We start from the raw sequence: 21,448 nt of genomic DNA on the forward strand, positions 1-21,448 counted from the left end.
AGGAACGCCTCGGTTCAGAGGCCGGCGCTCTCCGTTCGCCCCGCTGGTTGTCGTCGGTCCCTGAGGAGTGCGGCTGCCCACGCCTGCCCACGGTGCAGGTGACTTGCCTGGGACCAGCTAACGCCTTCCGTTGACTTGGTCACTGTCGGTTCGTTTGTGGAAATAAAGGGTGTTTGTGAGTTCCGACCACGTGATTCCCGGGAGAGAAGGGAGCTAACATGGAGCGTTAACCGCCCTGCGTGAGAAAAGCGGGGATGCGGTTTAGGATGATGAGGCGGAAACTGCGCTAACGGGGAAGTCAGGAGACGCGTTTCCCGGCGCAGCTTCGGGCCCTTGGAGCTGGCGGGTGGCGGCCGGCAGGTCCGCGCCCGGGGCCTCGGCTGCCTCGCGGCGCGTTTGAGGTCAGGCAGGACAGTCGAGGCAGCGCCTGCTCTGCGAGCAGATGCACTCGAGGGCCGCCCCAGGCCACCTGCTCTGCTCTGAGGGGAGTGAGACGCTCTGGGTCTCAGTTTCTGCAGCTCCACAGCCGGGACGACAACGGCCCGACGCCGTGTGAGCCCCCGTCCCGTCCGGCCCCCTCTGCCCTTCGGCCTTCTCCTCTCTCACACGTAAGGTCGGAGGCGGGACCGGGTAATCTGTAAGCCGGCTTCTTTTTAAAAAGTTCAAGTTTATCAAGGTTATGAAAGTAGTACCGGTTCTCTATAAAAAGCTAGAACATTCGAGGAAAGTGCACCCTCTAGTCAGTGTTTATGTGTGTGCGTCCCCTCGCCCCCGCCCGTGTTACCTTTCCACACGCACCTGGCCGCGCTCCGCGGTGTCAGACTCAAAGGACAGTCTCCCCCGGGACCCTCGGGGATGGCTCAGGAGCCCCCATGTCCTGCAACCCACGGATGCTCACGTCCCTGATAGAAAACGGCCTGGTGTTTGTGTAGAGCCTACGCGCATCCTCCTCCATTTTAAATCACCTCTAGATTACTTCTAACGCCTAATACAATGTGAATATCATGTAAATAGTGATTATACTGCATTTTAAAATTTGCATTTTTATTGTTTTATTTAATTGTTTTTGTTTTTTCAAATATTTTTGATCTGTGGTTGGTTTAATCCATAGATGCAGAACCTGCAAGTAAAAAGGGCCAAACGTAATTAAACTTCTGATCCCAGGGACCTTGTGAACAAGCACTTCAGAAGAGCAAGCCTCAGTTCTCCTGGGTCTAATTTGTGAGCTTGAGAGGGAATGAAATTCATCTCTGGAAAACAGTGTGGATCTCGGCTGGGAATTTCACTGGGGAGCAAAATGATGCCAGACTGAAGAACTGTTATAAAGTTGTTCTAGTATGTTTTTTGAAGATCTTAAAGTATTCTTATTTATGTATAAGCACTTTAGTCATTGTTGTAGAAACCTAGATAAATATCAAATGTGTACCAAGAAAGAAAAGAAAAAGTAAACCCACTGCCCTCTGCCCTGCACTAACCCCAGGCAAGGTTCCCACAGGGTCTGCTCCTCCATTCTGGCTCTTTGCACCCAGTGGTCTCGGTACAGACTTTGCCAGACCAGTAGCTGCGTATCAGGGCCTGTGTGTTTAAAAAGAGATTGTAAGGAACTAGTTCACGCAATTGTGGAGCTGGCAAGTCTGATGTCTGCAGAGTGGGCCAGAGGCTAGAGAACCAGGGAAGAGTTGATGCTGCAGTTAAGTCCAAGGGCATCAGGGGCAGAATTTCCTCTCCCTCTGGGACCTCAGTCTTTTTCTCTTAAGGTCTTCAACTGATCGGGCGAGGCTCATCACTCCATGGAGGGTAATCTGTTTTACTCAAAGCCTATTTGTTTAAATGTTAATCACATAAAAAAATACCCTCAGAGCAACATCTGGACTTGTTTTTTTGCTGTAAACTGAGTTTCATGGGTACCATGGCCTGGCCAAGTCGGCACATAAAATTAACTACCACAGCAGGTTAATACCAAGCCAGCCAAATGACAAAAGGCGGCTCCCTCTCTGGGCGTGCAGCACTTGGAAGGCAGGAAATGCACTGGAGGTTGGAGAAAATCCAGAGTGTTCCTCAGCTGAGACCATGACTGGGAACCAGCAAGACATGTGCTAAGTGTGTCCTCCAGGCCTAGAAAATGTTCCCAGTTGCTACACTGGAAGGGCTGTCACACTGAAAGATGAAGACTTTTGTTTCAGGGCAGCAGGGAGTAGTGGGGAGAAATCTCTCTGATTCTGGCCCTGACCCCGGGGCAGGACGGCAGTGGCAGCGCCCAGACACCAGAGGACAGCCGCTGCGGGAGGGGCCGGGTCAGCGTGACAGTTGAGGCCTGGCCCGCAGGGAGCAGAGTGTGCCCTGCGCTCTGGCGCCGAGGACATGCTGGAGACAGGGCCACACAGGTGTGAGCTCTTCCCTGTAAAATCATGGCCCAGCTTCCGGAAGTCACCTTGCTCCCTCTCGCTCTTCTTTGGAGGCTCGGGGAGATGGAAGTACCTGCCTTTCTTTCCGCAGCTGATGCTTTTGCCATTATAGTGCTGCAGTCACATCCCCGCCTTCAACAGCAATGCTTTGGCTCAAGCACAGAGCTGCTTGATCTTTTTTCGTGAAGACAGGCTTTCTGCCAGAATCGTATTTCCCAGTTTTGAGAGAAACACGCAGCGCACTCCAGCAGAAATCAGCCCGTGAAGACGGTGCTCTCTGGGAGGTTTCAGCTCGTTTGATTTCCTCCCTGAGCACCAAAGTCTTAGCTATAATGGCCAGGCCTCTCTCGTGACAGAGCTGGACACCGTCTTCAACCCAGGGCGTTACTAGGAGGCCCCCCCACCACAGTGGGGCAGGGCGAGCTCCGTGGCCTGGGTCTTGCCTTCAGGAAGGGGCTCAAATTCAGACTTTTGATTTTCTCTCTTAAGGCTGATGGTATTTCGAGAGGAACACATTCATCTTACAACTTAAACTGGACTGCACCATCTGCACTGCATGCGTCATTTAATATCATCTTAAAAATGAATTCTGCGATTATTTTGTAAATTGGACAGGCACAGACAATTGTGTTTTTTATATTAAATGCCTATTTATTTAATGTTAATGTGACATATGCCCGAAAATATACCGGGGACTTGAGGATGTGGACGAGGCAGGCTTCTCTCTCACTCCGGAGTCTTTCTCCCTGTATTTCTGCACGTGCAAGTGGGTAACTCTGTGTAGCCCCCTGGGAGCCCCCTGGGAGGATGTACCATGGCTGTGTCACCGGCCTGGTGTGCACCGTTAACTAATGGGGACAAATGGTGTGACCTCGAGCTGTAGCAGTTCTCCTGCAGCTAGCTGACGCTGCTCTGTGTCCATGCTTATTATGCCGTCTTCTGCCAAAGGGAGTCATTTTAAACTTTTTTTGACAGAAGAACTTTCTGGATTGAGTTTGAGCTAAAAACTTGTCTCTTATTCGTTAGAAACACTGATTCCTGATTGCCGGCTCAGAAGAGCATTGAACATTCTTTTCCCAGCTTTGTCAGCTTGGGCTGGAGAGGGCCGGGAGACAGACAGGCAAGCTCTGGTCTGACCACCCCAGTAAGCTCCATGTGCCCAACTTTTAGCTTGGCGGAGGGACTAGAAGTGCTTCTAAATTGAGTTCCAATGAGCAATGAATGAGATGAAAATTGTGTTAAATAGTGGTTGTTATTATCATGAATATGATTTTATCAATATTACATATCATGATGGGATGAAGGAGATAATAATAATTCAATTTTCATTCTATGCAAGGAGTGAAAATATAATGCTACATTTTATGCTAAGAGAAGTTTTATATAAATGACAATTTTTATATAATTTTATATAAGTGAAATTGCTAGAGACCCATCTTGAGCATTCTAGTTCTTACTCTGTGATCTATCTCTGTCTAAAATATCTATCTGTCCCTATCTGAAATAAAGGCAGGATGGGAAAATGAGTTGTATTTTTGCGTAAATGTATTTTTTTGACACAGAAAACAGTGTGATACAAATTTGGTGGTGATTTGAATTCAAATGATCTAACGTTCAGAAATATATTTACCCCACCATAGGCAATGCATTGCACAAGGCCCTATGTGCAATCCTAAAGATCAGGGATTAAAATTAGGAAGGGAAATCTTTTCCTAGAATTTCAGCCTATAACATACTTAACTATAAAATTTTATGTGGTAGAATATACTAGTCCAAGGAAGCCAAGTGCTAGTATACTTATTTTGGTGCATTCGAATATAACTTATTGGAATTTAAGTTCATCTGGAGAAAATCTTCGGGTCTTCAGTGGCACTTTACTTCTCAGGAAGAGACTCCCTGAGCAGGCGCAGTAGTGAGAACGGGGCGTGGCCAAGTCGTTGGGCAGAGAGTCTGACGCCACTGACTCGCTCTGGGGACCACGACCTTGCTATAGCACCGCCTTAGCAGAAGGCTTTGTCCTGGCAGGAGAGCTTATTTCTGTTTGCTTGCGAGGAAAGACAAGAAAGGAATTCTGATAACAAGCACTCTAGCACCTTGACTTTCAAACCAATCTAGTGATAAGTTTAAATTTATAATTTCGTGATTAGTTCAAGCATCTTTTCACATAATTTTCAATTAATTATACTGCTACTATAATGTATCTAGCTGAGAATAAGTTTGCAAGGGGCCTCATTTTGTAAAATTGAGGATGTGAACATGCTATGATTTAGCAACCCCAATTCCAAGTATTTACCCTAGAGAAACATTTCTTCATGTGCACAAGGAGACACACATGCATGTTTATTGCAATATTGTTTGCAAATAATGTTGCAAAAAATTAGAAACAACCAAGATATCTGTCAGTAGAGGAACTGTGGTCTGTCTGCATTGGGGAGTATTCCAGAGGGGTTAGGGATAAATACGCAGACCTTTATGTGTGGACAGAGAACAACAGAAAAGATGTAGTGGAAGGCGAAAAGGGAAGTATTAACAACCATAGAACATTTGATATTTTTTTGGTAAATTTTATTTTTGCCTATATATTATGTTTATTTTTTTTATTTGTATATAGATGGCCCCCAACCTATGGTTCAATTTAGGATTTTTTGACTTTATGATGGTACACGTGAAGCTGTCACAATTTCAACGTAATATACAACATTTAATAAATGACATGAGATAGCCAAGACTTTATTACAAAATAGGTTTTGTGTTAGATGATTGTGCCCAACTGTAGGCCAATGTAGGAGTTCTGTGCACGTTTAAGGTAGGCCAGGCTAAGCTATGCTGTTCGTAGTTCAGGTGTACTAGATACATTTTTAACTTACAATATTTTCAGCTTATGATGGTTTTATTACGACGTAGCCCCACTGTAAGTCAAGGAGCATGTGTATATGTATACATTTTATCTTACGTTTATTCACAGACATATAGATGTATGTTTGAAGAGGGGCATCAAACTCATAAGAGTGTTTCATCAGGGGGAGGGAAGCCAACCTAAGACTAAGATGGTGGTTTAAAAGAGATGTTCACTTTATCTATAATGTGTTTTTATATATAATTTATGTAGTAAATAAAAATATGTGGAATTACAAGTAGAATGAACCATATCAAAATATAAGTAGTAAATTCTGGATGTGGACAATAAATATTATTTTCTCATTTGTACTTCTCTGAATTTTTCAAAAATTTCAAAGCCTAAAAGAAGGAAAATGGTTTGTCCTTTTATAGTTGCTTCCTTCTATATTGTTAGAATCTTCTTTGGGGAGAACTGTTAGGATTTATGGTTTAATGTAAGAAGAAAGTCCTTTCTGTAACTATTACTATTATAGCTTCTGTTTTTAAAGGAAACCAATGGCTCTAGGGTATGTGGGTCTACAGAACTTTATGTCTTATATGTTTACAGGGAGGATCTCACATAACTTACAAAGTTTTCTTAAAAATACAGTCTAGACACATCAAATAGCAATGTATGGTGTTTAAGCAATGCATTCAGTCTAACAAGGAGGTATAGCCACTGAGTTCTTTAGTAATTTTAATTGAAAATAACAGCTCCCGTAAAATTGTGCACATTTTGCCAAAGCCAACTCAAGAGAAGCATAAAATGATGGGTAGGATTTTAAGGTAATCTTATAAAGATTTGTGAGTCAAGTGTTCTAAGATAGAACAACTTTTTATGATGGTGAAGAATTGCATTTTGAGAAATTAATTGAGGGGAAGTAGAGATACTTTATTGTTTTAGTTTTAGTTTTTTACCTATAACATCTCCCTGATGTGATTCTCTTTGGACCCCACATTTCCAAACACATTATTTCATCTTTCTTCTATGCGCCCTACATTAGACATAGAAACTCAGCTCAAATGAGCTTATCAAAATGACACTTTCTGGCCCAGGTATCTGAAAAAGCAAGGTGAATTTGGTCTCAGGCACACCTGGGTCCAGGGCTTCGACGCTTTTGTTCCTATATTTTGTCCCTATTTGTCCCTGCTTGGCTTATACCCTCGGCTGGCTCTTGCTAGTGTGGGCGAGACAGACGCTCCTTTTCCTTAGAGCTCTGCAGCCCAGTTAAAGAGCACGGCTCTATTTTGTGCAGCGGCCCCGTCCATGCTCGTGGGCACCCCCAGCTGGCCTTGCGTGGGGATTGCATTCCCCAAGGAAGGAACAGCGTGTTCAGGGAAATGCTGCCCTTGATTGGCTGGCCTCTGTCACCCTGCTCAGGGCAGGAAGAGCAAGTGATAACGTCTCCACCACAATCACGTGGAGTGGCGGCTGGGTCTCCCGCCGACGGAGGGGGGTCTAGGCAGAACAATACCGAAGTCTGCTAAACGTGTGGCATTCGTTTGTCTCTCTGTTGCATGATGGATGCTGTATGCCCCAGTACTGGAACAACTTGCTTGTTGTCCGCACGGAACTGTCCCTGCTCAGCAGCAGGGGCCACGTCTTGCTCATGCTTGTATCCCACTACTTAGCATGATGCCTGGCGTGCAGCTGATACTCAATTATCACATGCCGAATAAAGTAAGATGTTAATTAATGAAAGATAATTTTGGCTGTGGCTAGAGAGCTCTCTCAAATGTTTTGTCGATTTGTTGTAATACTTTTTAGAAGGCCATTCATTGTATTCCTGCGCTGTGAACAAAAATTAACTAATTAGTACCTTTGGCTAAATTCAAGCAATGGTGTTATGTTGAATTGATATGTGACATCTGACATATCAACACTATTTTCCAAACTAAATGTACTTGATTGGCACATTGCCGCATATAGAATTTGTTTTTCTGTCATACAAATACGACTGAAAACAAACGGTGTAACTGTCTGACCCTTGGACGTGCTCTCTCACTAGCTACACTTGTCTGGCGACTTGGGATTGTATGTGGCCTCAGAGACGCATAATTTGTTATAAACAACACACCTACAGAAGTGATTAGTGCATGATGTGCACAACTGCTGTCTTAATTACATTTAATCCTTTAGTACTATATGTTCAGTCATAAAAGGAGAATTGACTTTCAAGTTTCTGGAAATAATGGCAGAACAGAATCAACATATTGTAATCTTTCTCTACCTTTTTATGTTCCCAGAGACTTGAGGTTTAACAGACTAAGAGAAATTCCAGGGAGTGCCTTCAAGAAACTCAAGAACCTGAACACTCTGTGAGTACCTATTGCTTATCTGTGGGGTTTCTAAAATCATGAGCTAGTTGGATTGCAATTTGCCATGAAAGTCATTTTGAGGGTAAAGAACAACTAGCAGAGGAATGACACCTGCTAGATGTCTCACACCTGCCCAGATTCTGCTGCTTAAATTTCCCTACCTTCTGAGTTTGGGAGAGATTCCTATTTATCTAATTGTCATTTACATTCTATTTGCTTAGAAAAGCCTCATGAGAAGGAGAAATGGAGAGAAGGAGTGGTTAAATTACTTGTCTATGGGTCCCATAGCAACAAAGTAGTAGAAATGGAATTAAAACTCACAGCTTTCTGACTCCAAAGCCCATTTCTCCCCAGTACACCACTGGGTCATCTTATCTGTGCTACTGTAAAAAACCTTGAAAATCATGTAGAGGAAAAATGACAACTTTATGGCTAAGCACTGATAAACGTTTTCAGTGTTTAAAGACATTCTTTTTTTCTTTTTTCTTCTCTTTTTTTCACTTACCAGATATCTATTATCTGCTGTGCACTCACTAGTCAGGTGGTTTGGGATCTGGACCCAAATACACACAACCCTGCTGTGATAGAGCTGATCATCTGACTGTTAAAGGGCATTAAATTTTATTTTCTATTTGTTTCTTCCTAGTATATGAAAATGTAGTTGATTTTTATATATTGACATTGTATCAAGTGACCTTATTAAATTAATCCTTATTAATTCTGTTTTCTTATAGATATTTTGGATTTTATATGTATGTAGTCAAGTACCTTGGAAATAAAAAAAGTTCTTCTTTCCTATCTTTATATACCCTCAGGAGACAGCATATGGCTATAGTTTTGGGTTCTTTTGTTTTTTGTTTTTTGCTTTTTGGTAAGGCTTGTTTTGGGAAGATAGTGGTGATGATTGATTTGTGGCACAACTACTGATAAGGGCCAGATCATTTTGTCTTTGCTCTTCCTGAATTTCCAAGTAGATGCATTATTCTTACTTTTGCTGCTCAACAATTAACCTCATCACCAGTGGCTAATAGACTAATTTATCTCCACAAATTTAGCATTGAAGCATCAATTGCATTCAACTGCACTGAGATGAGACTGATTCTTCTGCCTATCAACCTGATCTGATACCAGATGTGGTTCTCATAGTGCAATTTCCACTGGCAACAGGGCCGGAGGACTGAGTGTAGTGGGAGACAACTGGAAAATGGTCACAGGAAGGCAACTAAGAAAGGGCACACTCTCTTTTATCTCTGGCTGGTCTCATCCTAATGAATTCTCTTCTTTATTATTCTGCAAAACAAAATCACAACATCAGGAGAATAAAACAGAGTTAAATGGTCTGATGTCTATTTCTCAAACCTTTACAGTAAGACGTGGCAGAAATGTTGTGGGCTGGTGGGATTACTCAGGGCAGATCAGAGAACACTTCCAATCAGTATGTAGTTTACTCCAAGATCTGTTGGAAGACTGCTTTATTTTATTTTTATCTATGCCTCTACATTATCAAGTTTTGAATGTTACCTCAATCTCTTGACTGTCACTATTTTGCTCTATATAATGATGGAACCTATAAGATATAGTACTCCTATGGAATGAATTCAAAGGTGTCTAACTGGGTTTTCATCTTCTAAAGAATTTTCATCTGTGAAATGGATCAATAATGATAATTTTTTCAAAGTCAATGTAAAATGTTTAATAAAAAATTTAAAAAGTAACAATTAATAAAAAGAAAGAAATAGCAATAATGTATGCACAATTGCAATACCAAATACATTACAGACCAAAAACACCCTAGAAATATCAAATAAAAAATATAAAAAGGAAGGGATAGGGAGAAATTTGTTAAAGGATACAAAATTAAAGCTAGGTAGGAGGAATAAATTCTAGTGTTTGATAGAGGATGAGTATAGTTAACAAAATACATAGTCTCAAATAGCTAGGAGGAGGGTACTGAATATTCCTAACACAAAGAAATGATAAATGTTTGCAGTGACAGATATGGTAATTACCCTGATCTGGATCTCATCACTTTGCATTATATGTCTGAAGCATCACTGTATACCTCAAGAATATGTGCAATTATTGTGTGTCAATTAAAAAATTAAATTAAATTTTAAAATTTACAAAGAATTTACTCTTTATTTTATACATGTTATATGTGAAGTGTTGTGGTAGATGCTTTACAATGAGTACATACGTGACCTTGAGTAAACTGTTTGACTTCTTGGGTCACAGTTTCTTCACCTATAAAGCTCAGAGAATATGCCCTGTAACTCTTAAAAATTTACTTGTTTCTAACAGAAAAAAGATATGGCAACTTTACAAAGAAAATTATTTAAATTATAGGTTAAAAATGTAGTATATTTAATGGAAACATTTCAGTTCTCTTAACAGTTATGTTATTTGACAACTCTCATCTTTCAAGCTCACTTAGGGTGTTTTCAGATTCCTGATAAAATGACAATTATGCCAATCACTCGCCTCCATGTTGGTACTGCAGTTACTGCCATTTTTTTTTTTCTAATGTGTCTTGTCTGAAGAAATGAAGACAGAATCACTAGCCAAAAGTTTCTCTTTTCTATAAGAATTTTTTGTGGCATGGAATTTTTCTGTTATGTAGTCGTCAACAAGTCTTTAAAAATTGCAGATGAGATGGCTGCACCTATGTTAATTGCTCCATTCTCTACCTTATTAATTGTTCTGCACCCGTGTGTCCCAGTTAATAGAAGAAAAGGAAATAGGATATAAGTAGGAAGAGTTTGTGCATAACAAAATACATGAGCATTAAACCAAATTTGGAATTTTCATCCATTTGTAATTTTTATTATGTCATTTAGATTTGATTTTTGACATAGTTTTTAAGCATGGTCAAATATTTCAGGAAAAACACATGAAATCATAACAATATTAAGCATAAACATAATGATGGCTTCTGAAATCATCTACCTGGGTAAGTGTCCCCACTTCTGACTTTTATTACCTGTATGATGATAGTTTCTATATCTATAAAAGAGGATAATCATAGTTCATAGAACTAATGTAATGATTAAACAAAATGATACATGTAAAACGTAGAGTGTGAAATTTAAGGAAGCTATATTAGTTTTCTAGGACTGCTGTTAAAAAATTACCAAAACCTTGGTGTCTTGAATCAAAAGAAATGTATTCTCTCACAGTTCTGGAAGCCAGCAGGCTGAAGTGAGGCTGTTGGCAGTACTGTGTTCCCTGTAGAGGCTCTGGGAAGAACCTGCTCCTGGCTTCTTTTAGCATTTGGCACCTGCTGGCATTTCTAGGGGCTTCTTGCCTTGTGGCCACATCACCCCAATTTCTGCCTCAGTCTCTCTTCAAATTGCCTCTCCTCTGTGTCTGTATACTCCCTCTCTCTGCCCCGCTCTTATAAGGACACTTCTGATTGGACTTAGGCTCCACCCAGATCGTCCAAAATAATCTCCTATCTCAAGACCCTTAATTTAATCACACCCCCAAAGACCTTTTTTCCTTATCCAGTAAGACTTACAGATTGTAGGGATTAGAACCTGATATTTCTGAGTGGCCATTATTCAGCCCACTACAAAAAGGTCTATCATTAGTTATTATTGCTGATGATAGTAATGATAATAATAGTAGTAGTTGTACTAAAAAAGTAGCATGTATTTAAACACACTCTCATTTTGAGTTGCAAAAGGAAGAATGATGCACGGAAAAGACTACACTTTATATGACTTTGTAAACTAACACTATAAAAGAAAACATTAGATGAAGCCCAAGACGTCACACCATCTAAGAATTAAATATTAAATATTTTGAGAGTGCTGCTCTTGATATTAAAAAAATAGTCAAGAGGTGAAAGGAAATAATCTAATATTGTTGAGCCCCTTCTCTGTGACTAACAGTACCTAACATATAATAAATAAAAATATAATAAATAAAATCAATGTTATACAGACACTGTTGTAAATGCTTTTCATCTGTTTGCTTCTTTAATAGACCCCACAGAGCATTCACTTTAGCGACGCTTGCTTTGCAGCTGAGGGCAGGGAGCGCAGCGCAGCTGGCCGGCTGGGCCAGTGTCGCAGCGAAACCCCGCGGTAGAGCCCCCCGGACCACGCTCGCGCTCCCAGCGCGTCACCACCTGCCCCTCTTGAACAGCAGTCGCTGTGTAACTGGGGGAGATTTTAACTTCTCCATCTGTAAAATGATGACCGTAACGTTTTTCTTCATTACACATATACAGAACCTGCTCTATTTCCCAAGACTCACAAACTGCTCCGTGAAACAGCTCAGTTTCCCGCTGCCGGGGCGCGGGGGGGGGGGGGGGGGATTTCAGCAGCGGGAGCACCGTCCCTCTCCTTCCCGACAGGTGCTCCTCGCCCGCTTTTCTCAGTCACCCCCCCCCCCCCCCCCCCCCCGGCCACCTACCGCTGGGTCCTGGTGCTTTGGTTTTGGCTGAAAACAGAGCTTCTGGGTGGGTGCCGGGGAAACTTGGCTTATAAAAACTCTGTTTCCCTTCTCTGATAGTTAGGCACGACCCAGATATTTCTTGGCTTTAAAGCATGGACTTTACTCCTTAGAGTCTTCTTATCAGTTGTCTCTGTCTTAATTTATGTTACTCTGAATTCACGTACCCTGCTTAAGGGAAGATGCATCCTGCCAGTTCCAGAAAGGAAGCTCCAGAGTGATGAAAATGTTCAAGAGCGTGCATTTCTCTTAAGAGGGGGTCATACCGTTTTGACAACGTATCTGTGTTTTTAGGTACGTCAGCATCAATGTACATCTGCTGTCTCAGGCCGTCTGTTCTCTCTCCCCTCCTGCTGCACTGAGTGAACTGTCCTGGCCCCTCACGCAGACTGCAAGTGCCCTGGATCACCTGCCTTCTCGCCTAGGCAGAGGCAGATTCCTCTGATTGTCCCCATCTCTCCTGCACCATCAATTTGTCTTTCGTACCTTTCACACAATCTTCAGGCATTCTGTAATTTCTGTAATAACCTCCCTTGACCTTATGAGTGTTACAAGCTGATGAGCATTGAATTTCTTTAATGTTGACATTGCTGTATCACAAAGCAAGCAAATCATCTTATCTTTAGCAGAAACAAGATCATATTGCAATTCCCAATCCTTATTAAAAATCTGTTTTCTTCCTTTAGCGTTCTCTTGGTCTTCTTTGACACGATGGGATGTTAGGCAGACAGAATTAAAAATACTGTTGAACTGTGCAACTATTCACAAATTCCACTTCAAACGGAAACAAAGTGCACCGCTGTCAAAAGCTGATAACAGACTGGCCTACCCAACCCCCATGAACTCTCTGCAACCAGCCCCAGGCACTAGTGGTGCCAGTCAGGCGGGGGAAGTTGGAACTAATCAGAACTAACCATGGGCATAGCAGCCACCAATTTAGCCCTTATGGCTTACTAATGTTCTAATTGTGCCGGTCAATCTGGGAAGATTATTTTGTTGAAACTTATTTTATTCTTTGGTATTTTAAATACGTTCATTTTAAAAATAAAATAAAAATATAAAAGAACAAAAAATGTATTAATACAAATAAGAGGATTTGTTCAGTAAAATTTGGATTCAGTCAAAAGGCTGCATTTACGGACCTAGCTGGCCACATGTGCCCTTAAGGTTGCAGGTTCCCCACCCCTGAGCTACACTCACTCCGAGGTGATCATATCCAATCCCTTGGTTTTAAACATTGTGACCTCCAAATTTATATTTTCCCTGTGACTTCTCTGAACTTTGATTTCATGTAACTGTGCAACATCTACTGCCCATTAGCATCCTGAGCCCAATACTTACAAAATCAAACTTTTGACTTATGCCTTTTACCAAATTTGTTTCTCCTATAAATTCCCCCATTTCAGCCTATGGTACTTTCATTCTATCATTTACCTGGCCTATAATTTTAAGTCATTCTTATCTCCTCTCTTTATCTTATAGCCCACATCTATCAGCAAGTCCACTTCATTCTATCTTTACATTTACTTCAAACCTTACCTGTTCATGACCTCACTGCTATTGGCCATCACACTGGCTTCGTCATTTTTCACCCAAAGATGAAGCTAATTAACTGGTCTCCTGCCTCCTCTTCTGGGTTCCTCTCAAAGAAGCCACTGTGATTCTTTGAAATGATCTTATCTCACTTCAGTCATCTGCTCAACACAATCCATGGTATGCTGGTTAAAGCTATGTGTCAACTCGACTGGGTCACAGGATGCCCAGATATGTGGTTGAGCATTATTTCTGGGGGTGTTTGTGAGGGCATTTCTGGAGGAGACTAGCATGTGAGTTGGTGCAGTGGGCAAAGCAGATGGCCCTCCCCAGGGTGAGTGGGTGTCGTCCACCTGCGGAAGGCCTACGCAGAACAAAAAATTAGAGGAAGGAGGAATTTTCAGTCTGCCTGAATGCTGAGCTGGGACATCCATCTCCTTCCCCCGCACCCTCAGCCCACCAGCTCTCCGCCCTTAGAACTACACCACTGGCTTTCCTGGGTTTCCAGTTGGCAAAGAGGACAGATCGTGGGACCCCTTGGCCTCCATAGCCATGTGAGCCAGTTCCTGTGTAAATCTCCTCTTACACATCTCTATCTATCTCCTGTTGGTTCTGTTTCTCTGGAGGACCCTGACTAAGACACACGGCTTCTCATCTAGCTACGGACCCAAGTCATCACCACGGCCTGTGGGGCTCCGCACAGTCTGAGTCTCTGGCACTTCTTTGATGTCATCTCCTAGACTCTCAGCTCCCCCCACTCTGCTGGGGCCAAGACAGGCTCCTATTTAAAGGAAAAATATACCAAGTGTGCCTTTGCCTCAGGGTTTATACACTTGCACTTACCTCTACCCAGACCGCTCCACCTCTAAAGATTGGCATGGCTCTCTCCTTCACTTCTTTTAGGTTTGTGATCAAATATGATCTTTTTCATTATTCTAGTTTACATTTTTTTTTAATTTATTTATTTAATTTTATTTTTAATTGAAAATAGAATAATTGTATATATTTATGGGAATGTTAATTAATATAGCCATTATGGAAAATAGCATGAAGTTTCCTTAGAAGACTAAGAACAGAATCTCTATATGATCCAGCAACCCCACTTCTGAGTACATATCCAAGGGGTTGACAGCAGCATGCTGAAGGGGTATCTGCACTGCTGTGCTCACTGCAGCACTATTTACAGGAGCTAATCCACAGAAGCGCTCTGGGTGTTCATCACCAGATGAATGAGTAAAGGAAATGTGGTGCACACATGGAACTCCATTCAAATGAGACCTTACCCATCATTCCTGTCTACCCTACACAAAGCAGCATTCTTTCCCTGTAATCTGCACAGTCCCGTCATGCTTTCTGTTCACTGCACTTTTATTGTTTTGAGGTGAAATTCACATAACAAAATTAACCATTTTAAAGTGAACAATTAAATGGCACATAGCACATTCACAGTGTTGTACAACCACCCTCTGTCTAGTTCCCCAACATTTCTTCACCCCAAAGAAAACCCCATACTCAAGAAGCAGTCACTCCATATTCCCTCATGCCCCACCCTCCACGCCCAAGCCCCTGTCAACCACCAATCTGCTCGGACTTACCTGTTCCTAATATTTCATAGAAATGAAATAATGCGCTATGTACTTTTTGTTTCTGGCTTTTTGCACTTAGTGTGTTTTCAAGGTTCATCTATATTGTAGCATGTATCAGTATTTCATTCCTTTTTCATGGCTTGGCAATATTCTATTATGTGCATACATGATGGAATGTATATTTTACACACACACACACACACACTGCTATGTATCTATTTATCACTGGACATTTTAGGGTGTTTCCACCTTTTGGCTATTGTGAGTAGTGCTGCTATGAACATTCCTATACATGTATTTGCTTGAGTGTTTGCTTTTAATTCTTTTGGGTATATGACATAGGAGTAGAATTGCTGGATTATATGGTAATTTTATGTTTAACCTTCTAAGGAATCATTAAATAATTTTCCACATTGGTTGTTCCTTTTGACATTTCCACCAGCAATATGTTCAAACACTCCTCATCCTTGCAAACACTTTTTCTTTTTCTTTCTCTTTCTTTTTTTACCCATTATGATCATTCTAGTAGTTATGAAGTGGTATTTCATTTTACTTTTGATTCACATTTTCTTAATGACTAAAAATGTTGAGCTTCTTTTCATGTGCTTGTTGCCATTTGTGTATCTTCTCTGAAGAAATGTCTATTCTAGTCCGTTACCAATTTTTAAATTTGGTTTTTAACTTTTTGTTGTTGATTTATAAGAATTCTTTATATATTCTGGTACTAGACACTTATCAGAGCTATGATTTGTAAATAATTACTCCTGACATCATCATGATAATGTCATTTGATACACAAAACTTTGATTTTTAGGAAATCTAATTTTTAAATTTTTCTTTTGCATATCATGCTTTGGTATCATTTTTAAGAATAGATTGCCAATCCAAGGTCATGATTTATCCCTATGCTTTCTTCTAAGAGTTTTATGGTTTTAGCTTTTATTATTAGGTGATTGATCGATTTTGATTTAATTTTCATACATGGTGTGAGGTAGGGGTCCAAACTTATTCTTTTGCCTATGGATATGCAGCTGTCCCTGAGCCATTTGTTAAAGAGATGATCTTTATCCCATTGAATAATTGTCTTAGTCTTCTCAAGCTGCCATAACAAAATGCCATCAACTGGGTGGATAAACAACAGAAACTTATTTTCTCACAGCTCTTGAAGCTAGAAGTTTGAGATCAAGGTGGCAGGATGGCCAGTAACAGTGAAGGCTGCCTTCCTAGCTTGTGGACAGCCACATTCATGCTGTGTGCTCACATGGTCTTTCCTCAGCATGTGGGTGTGGATAGAGAGAAATCTCTCTCTTCCTCTTCTTATAAGGCCACCAATTGTATAGGATTAGAAAACCCACCTTATGCCCTCAGTTAACCTAAAAGTCCTATCTCCAAATACAATTAAATTAGGGCTACCATATGTGAATTTGGGGGGTTAGGGCTTGGACATATAAAATTTTGGGGAAACACTATTCAGTTCATAGTAATGATCTTGGCACCGTTGTCAAAATAAATTGATCATAAATGTGAAAATTTATTTCTGGGTTCTCTATTTTAGTCCATTGGTTTATATGTCCATCTTCATGTAGGTACAAACTATTTTGATTACTATAGCTTTGTAATAAAGATTTGAAACCAGGAAGTATGAATTCTCCACAATTTGTTTTCTTTTTCAAGATTGTTTTGGGTGGCTATTTGGGGTCCCTGGAAATTTCATATGAATTTTAGGATGGGTTTTCCATTTCTGAAAAAAAACGTCATTGAGAAGTCGATAGGGGTTGTATTACATATATATACCACTTCGGGTAGTACTGCAATCTCAACATCTTAAGCTTTCCTATTCACAAACATGGAATGTTTTCCCATTTAAGTATTACTTAATTGTTTCAGAAATGTTTATAGTTTTCAATGTACAAGCCTGTCACTGTGGTTAAATTTATTTCTAGACATTTAAATTTTGGATGGTGTTATAAATATAATTGTTTCTTTAATTTCCTTTTTCAGATTATTTATTGCTGGTGTATAGAACAAAGTTGATTTTTGTGTGTTGATATTGTACCTTCAACTGTGAGAAACAATTTATTAGCTCTAGTAGTTATTTTGTGAATTCTTTAGGATTTTCTAGATATATATTATACCATCTGTAAATAGAGATAGTTTTAATTTTTCCTTTCCAGTTTGGATGCCTTATTTTTTTTCATTGCCTAATTGCTCTGGCTAGAACTTCCAGTACAGTGTTGAACAGTGATATAAGTGGGTATCTTTGTCTTGTTGATTTTAGGAGGAGGCTCCAATCTTTCACCATTAAGTGTAATGTTAGCTGTGGGTTTTTTATAAATGCCCTTTATTATGTTGAGGAAGTTCTTTCTATTACTTGTTTTTTCAGTTTTTTTTAAATAAGAAAAAGGTATTGAATTTTGTCAAATGTGTTTTATGCATCATTTGATAGGATCATGTATTTTTTTCCTCTCATTCTATTAATGTGGTGTATAACATTGATTGATTTTCTTATTGAACCATCCTTGCATTCCTGGCATAAATCTCATTTGATCATGGTGAATAGTCCTTTTATTATGCTGTTTGATTCAGTTTTCTAATATTTTGCTAAGGAATATTGCATCAATATTCATAAAGGATATTGGTTTGTATTTTCTTTTCTTGTTGAGTCTTTGTCTATATTTGGTAGCAGGCTAATACCGAACTCATAGAATGAGTTAGGAAGTATTCCCTTATCTTCTATTTTTTGGAAAAGTTTGAGAAGGAGTGGTTAATTCTTTAAATATTTGATTGAATTTGCCACTAAAACTATCTGGTCCTAGGCTTTTATTTGGTGTGAGGCTTTTATTAATACTACTGATTTAATCTCTTAAAGGTACATTTTTTTGGTTCAGATTTTCTACTTTCTTTTGAGACAGCTGTTGTCATTTGTGTATGTTTAGTAATTTGCCCATTTTATCTAGGTTATCCCATTTGTTAGTATACAATTTTTATAGCACTCTCTTATAATGCTTTTATTTCAGCAAAGTCAGTAGTACTTTCCACATGTTTCATTTCTCTTGTTTTCATAATTAGTCTAGCTAATGTTTTTTTCAATTTTGTTGATCTTTTTAGAGAACTAACTTTTGGTTTCACTGGTTCTCTTTATTGTTATTCTATTCTCTATTTCATTTCTCTCCACTCTAATCTTTATTTCCTTCCTTCTACTTGCTTTATATTTAGCTTGCTCCTCTGTCTCTAATTCCTTAAGGTATAAAGTTAGGTTATGGGTTTGAGCTCTTTCTACTTTTCAAAAATGTAGCCATTTACAGGTATAAGTTTTTCTCTAAGCACTGCTTTCACTATATCCCATAAACTTTGGTATGTTGTTTTTGTTTTTCATTTGTCTCTAATTATTTTTAATTTCCTTCATGATTTCTTTTTTGACTCATTTTCTGTTTAAAGAATGTGTTGTTTAATTTCCATATATTTGTGAATTTTCAAGTTTTACTTCTGTTTTTGATTTCTAGATTCATTTCATTTTGCTGGATTTCAATCTTTTAAAATTTATTGACACTTGGATTTATGGTTTAATATATGGACTATCCTGAACAATATTCCATATGTACTTGAGAATAATGTTTATTCTTCAACTCTGTTGTGGTGTAAATATATGGTATGTACATATATATTTGTAGAGTCTATTAGGTCTAGTTCATTTGTAGTCCCTCTCAAGTCCTCTATTTCATTATTTATCCTCTGTCTATTTGTTATATTTATTATTAAAAGTAGGGTTTTGAAGCCTCAACCATTATTGTAGAATTGTCTCTTTCTCCCTTTAAGTCCCATTTTTGATTCATATAATTTGGGGCTCATTGTTTATTATATAGGTATTTATAATAGTTATAGTTTCTTGAATTATCAAGAGGTATTTCAATATATGAAGTCTTTCTTTGTCTCTGGCAACAGTTTTTGAATTAAAGATCTTTTTCTCTGATACCAGTATACCAACCTCAGCTCTCTTTGGTTACCATTTACATGCAATATCATTTTCCATCCTTTCAGTTTGTACCTATATGTGTCTTTGGATCTTTGGATCTAAAGTGATATGCTGTGTATAGCATAGCATTGCATCACATTTTTAATTGTGTTTTTTAAATTGACAAATAAAAATTTTATGTATTTATCATGTACAACATAATGTTTTGAAATATGCATACATTGTAAAATGGCTAAATCAAGATAATTAATATGTGCATTACCTCACACACTTACAATTTTTTCTGGTGTGAACACTTAAAATATACTCTCATAAATCTGAAAAACAATATAAAGAAATCAGAAAATCAATTCAGAATATGAGTGAGAAATTTACCAAGCAGATAGATATCTTTTAAAAAAAACAAACAAATTTTAGAACTGAAAAATTCATTGTAGTAAATACAAAATACATTCAAAAGGTTCAATACCAGAGTAAGCAAAGCAAAAGAAAAAACCTCAGAGGTTGAAGACAGGTCTTTGGAAATAATTCAGTCAGGCAAAAATAAAGAAAAAAAGAAAAAAAATGAGCAAAACCTTCAACACATGTGGGACTACATAGGGTGACCAAACTTATGAATTATTAGCATTGCCAAGGGGGAAGAGAGATAAAAAAAGGTTAGAAAAACTTGTAATAAAATAATCAATGAAAACTTCCTAAGTCTAGCAAGAGAGTTAGACATCCAGATACAGGAGTACCGGTGAACCCCAGGTAAATACATTACAAAAAGGTCTTCACTATTACACATTATATCCATAATGTCTAAAGTCAAAGTGAAAGAAAGAATTTTAAAATGAGCAAGAGAAAAGTATCTAGTCATCTATAAAGGAGACCCCATGAAATTAACAGTGGACTTCTCACCAGAAACCTTCCAGGCCAAAAAATAATGGGATGAAATTTTCAAAGTGTTAAAATAAAAAAGAAAAACTGTCATCCAAGATTTTATATCCTGCCAGAATAACCCTTATAAATGAAGAAAAAATAGACTTTCCCAGACAATCAAACACTGAGGAAATTAGTCACCACTAGAGTGGCCCTACAGGAAATGCTTAAAAGTGTCTTAAACACATAAATAAAAGGTCAATATTCATCATCACAAAAACACACAAAATATAACTCTCAGGTCTTATAAAAGATTCCCACACAGGAAGAAGAGAAAGGAACCAAATGGCAACATCACAGACTTTCATCAAACCACAAAGTCAAAAAGACAAAGTAAAAGAAAGAAATAAGGAATTTATAAAACAATTAGAAAACAATCCATAATATGACAGGAAAAAGGCCTCACATATAAATATTAACCTTGCACATAAATGGGTTAAATAATTCACTTAAAAGATATAGATGGGCAAAATGGATTAAAAAAAACATGATCCAACTATATGCTGCTTACAAAAATCTCATTTTACCAGTAAAAATACAAATAGAATGAAAATAAAGTGGTGTAAAAAGATATTCCATGCAAATGGAAGCCATAAGCAAGCAAGAGTGGCTGTACTCATATCAGATAAAACAAACTTTAAATCAAAAATAGTAAAAAATACAAAGAAGGTCATTATATAATGATAAAATGATCAATTCAACAAGAGGTTATAACAATCATAAATATACATGCACCAAACATTAAAGCTCCAGATACACACACACACACACACACACACACACACATTCACTAGACCTAAAGAAAGATATAGACAGACATGCAATAATAGTGAGGACTTTAACACCCCACTCACAACACTAGACAGATAGTTGAGACAAAATCAACAAAGAAACGTTGGGCTTAAATTGGACTTTAGACCAAATAGACTTAAAATATATTTACAGAACATTCTACCCAACAACTACAGAATATACACTCTTTTCATCAGCATATGGAACATTCTCCAAAGCAGACCACATGTTAGGCCACAAAATAAGTCTTAGGAAATTTTAAAAAATCAAAATCATATCAAGTATCTTCTCACACCATGATGGAATAATGCTAGAAACCAATATGAAGAAGAACTTCAGAAACTATCCAAACACATGGAAATTAAACAACATGTTCCAACACTGGGTCAACAAAGAAATTAAGATGGAAATTTAAAAATTTGGAAATGAATGAAAATGAAATCACAACATGATCCTGTGGAATACAGAAAAAGGAGTTCTATTAGGGAAGTTTATAGCATTAAATACTACATCATAAGATTTCTATATCACAAAAGTAGCAAGATAACAAATGGACAACTAAAGTTTCACCTAGAACTAGAAAA

At 38.8% G+C, this 21,448-nt stretch overlaps 1 protein-coding gene across 1 annotated transcript in view; it reads left to right on the top strand.

Annotated features, from left to right (window-relative positions):
• PXDNL (peroxidasin like) overlaps positions 1 to 21,448 on the top strand; it is a 383,932-nt gene that overhangs the window by 113,078 nt on the left and 249,406 nt on the right. The window contains 1 exon segment of the mRNA XM_045560482.1: positions 7,530 to 7,601. Within this exon segment, the coding sequence (XP_045416438.1) occupies positions 7,530 to 7,601 (72 nt within the window).

This window comes from Lemur catta, chromosome 9 (assembly GCF_020740605.2).
Source record: "Lemur catta isolate mLemCat1 chromosome 9, mLemCat1.pri, whole genome shotgun sequence".
Lineage (NCBI taxonomy): Eukaryota > Metazoa > Chordata > Mammalia > Primates > Lemuridae > Lemur > Lemur catta.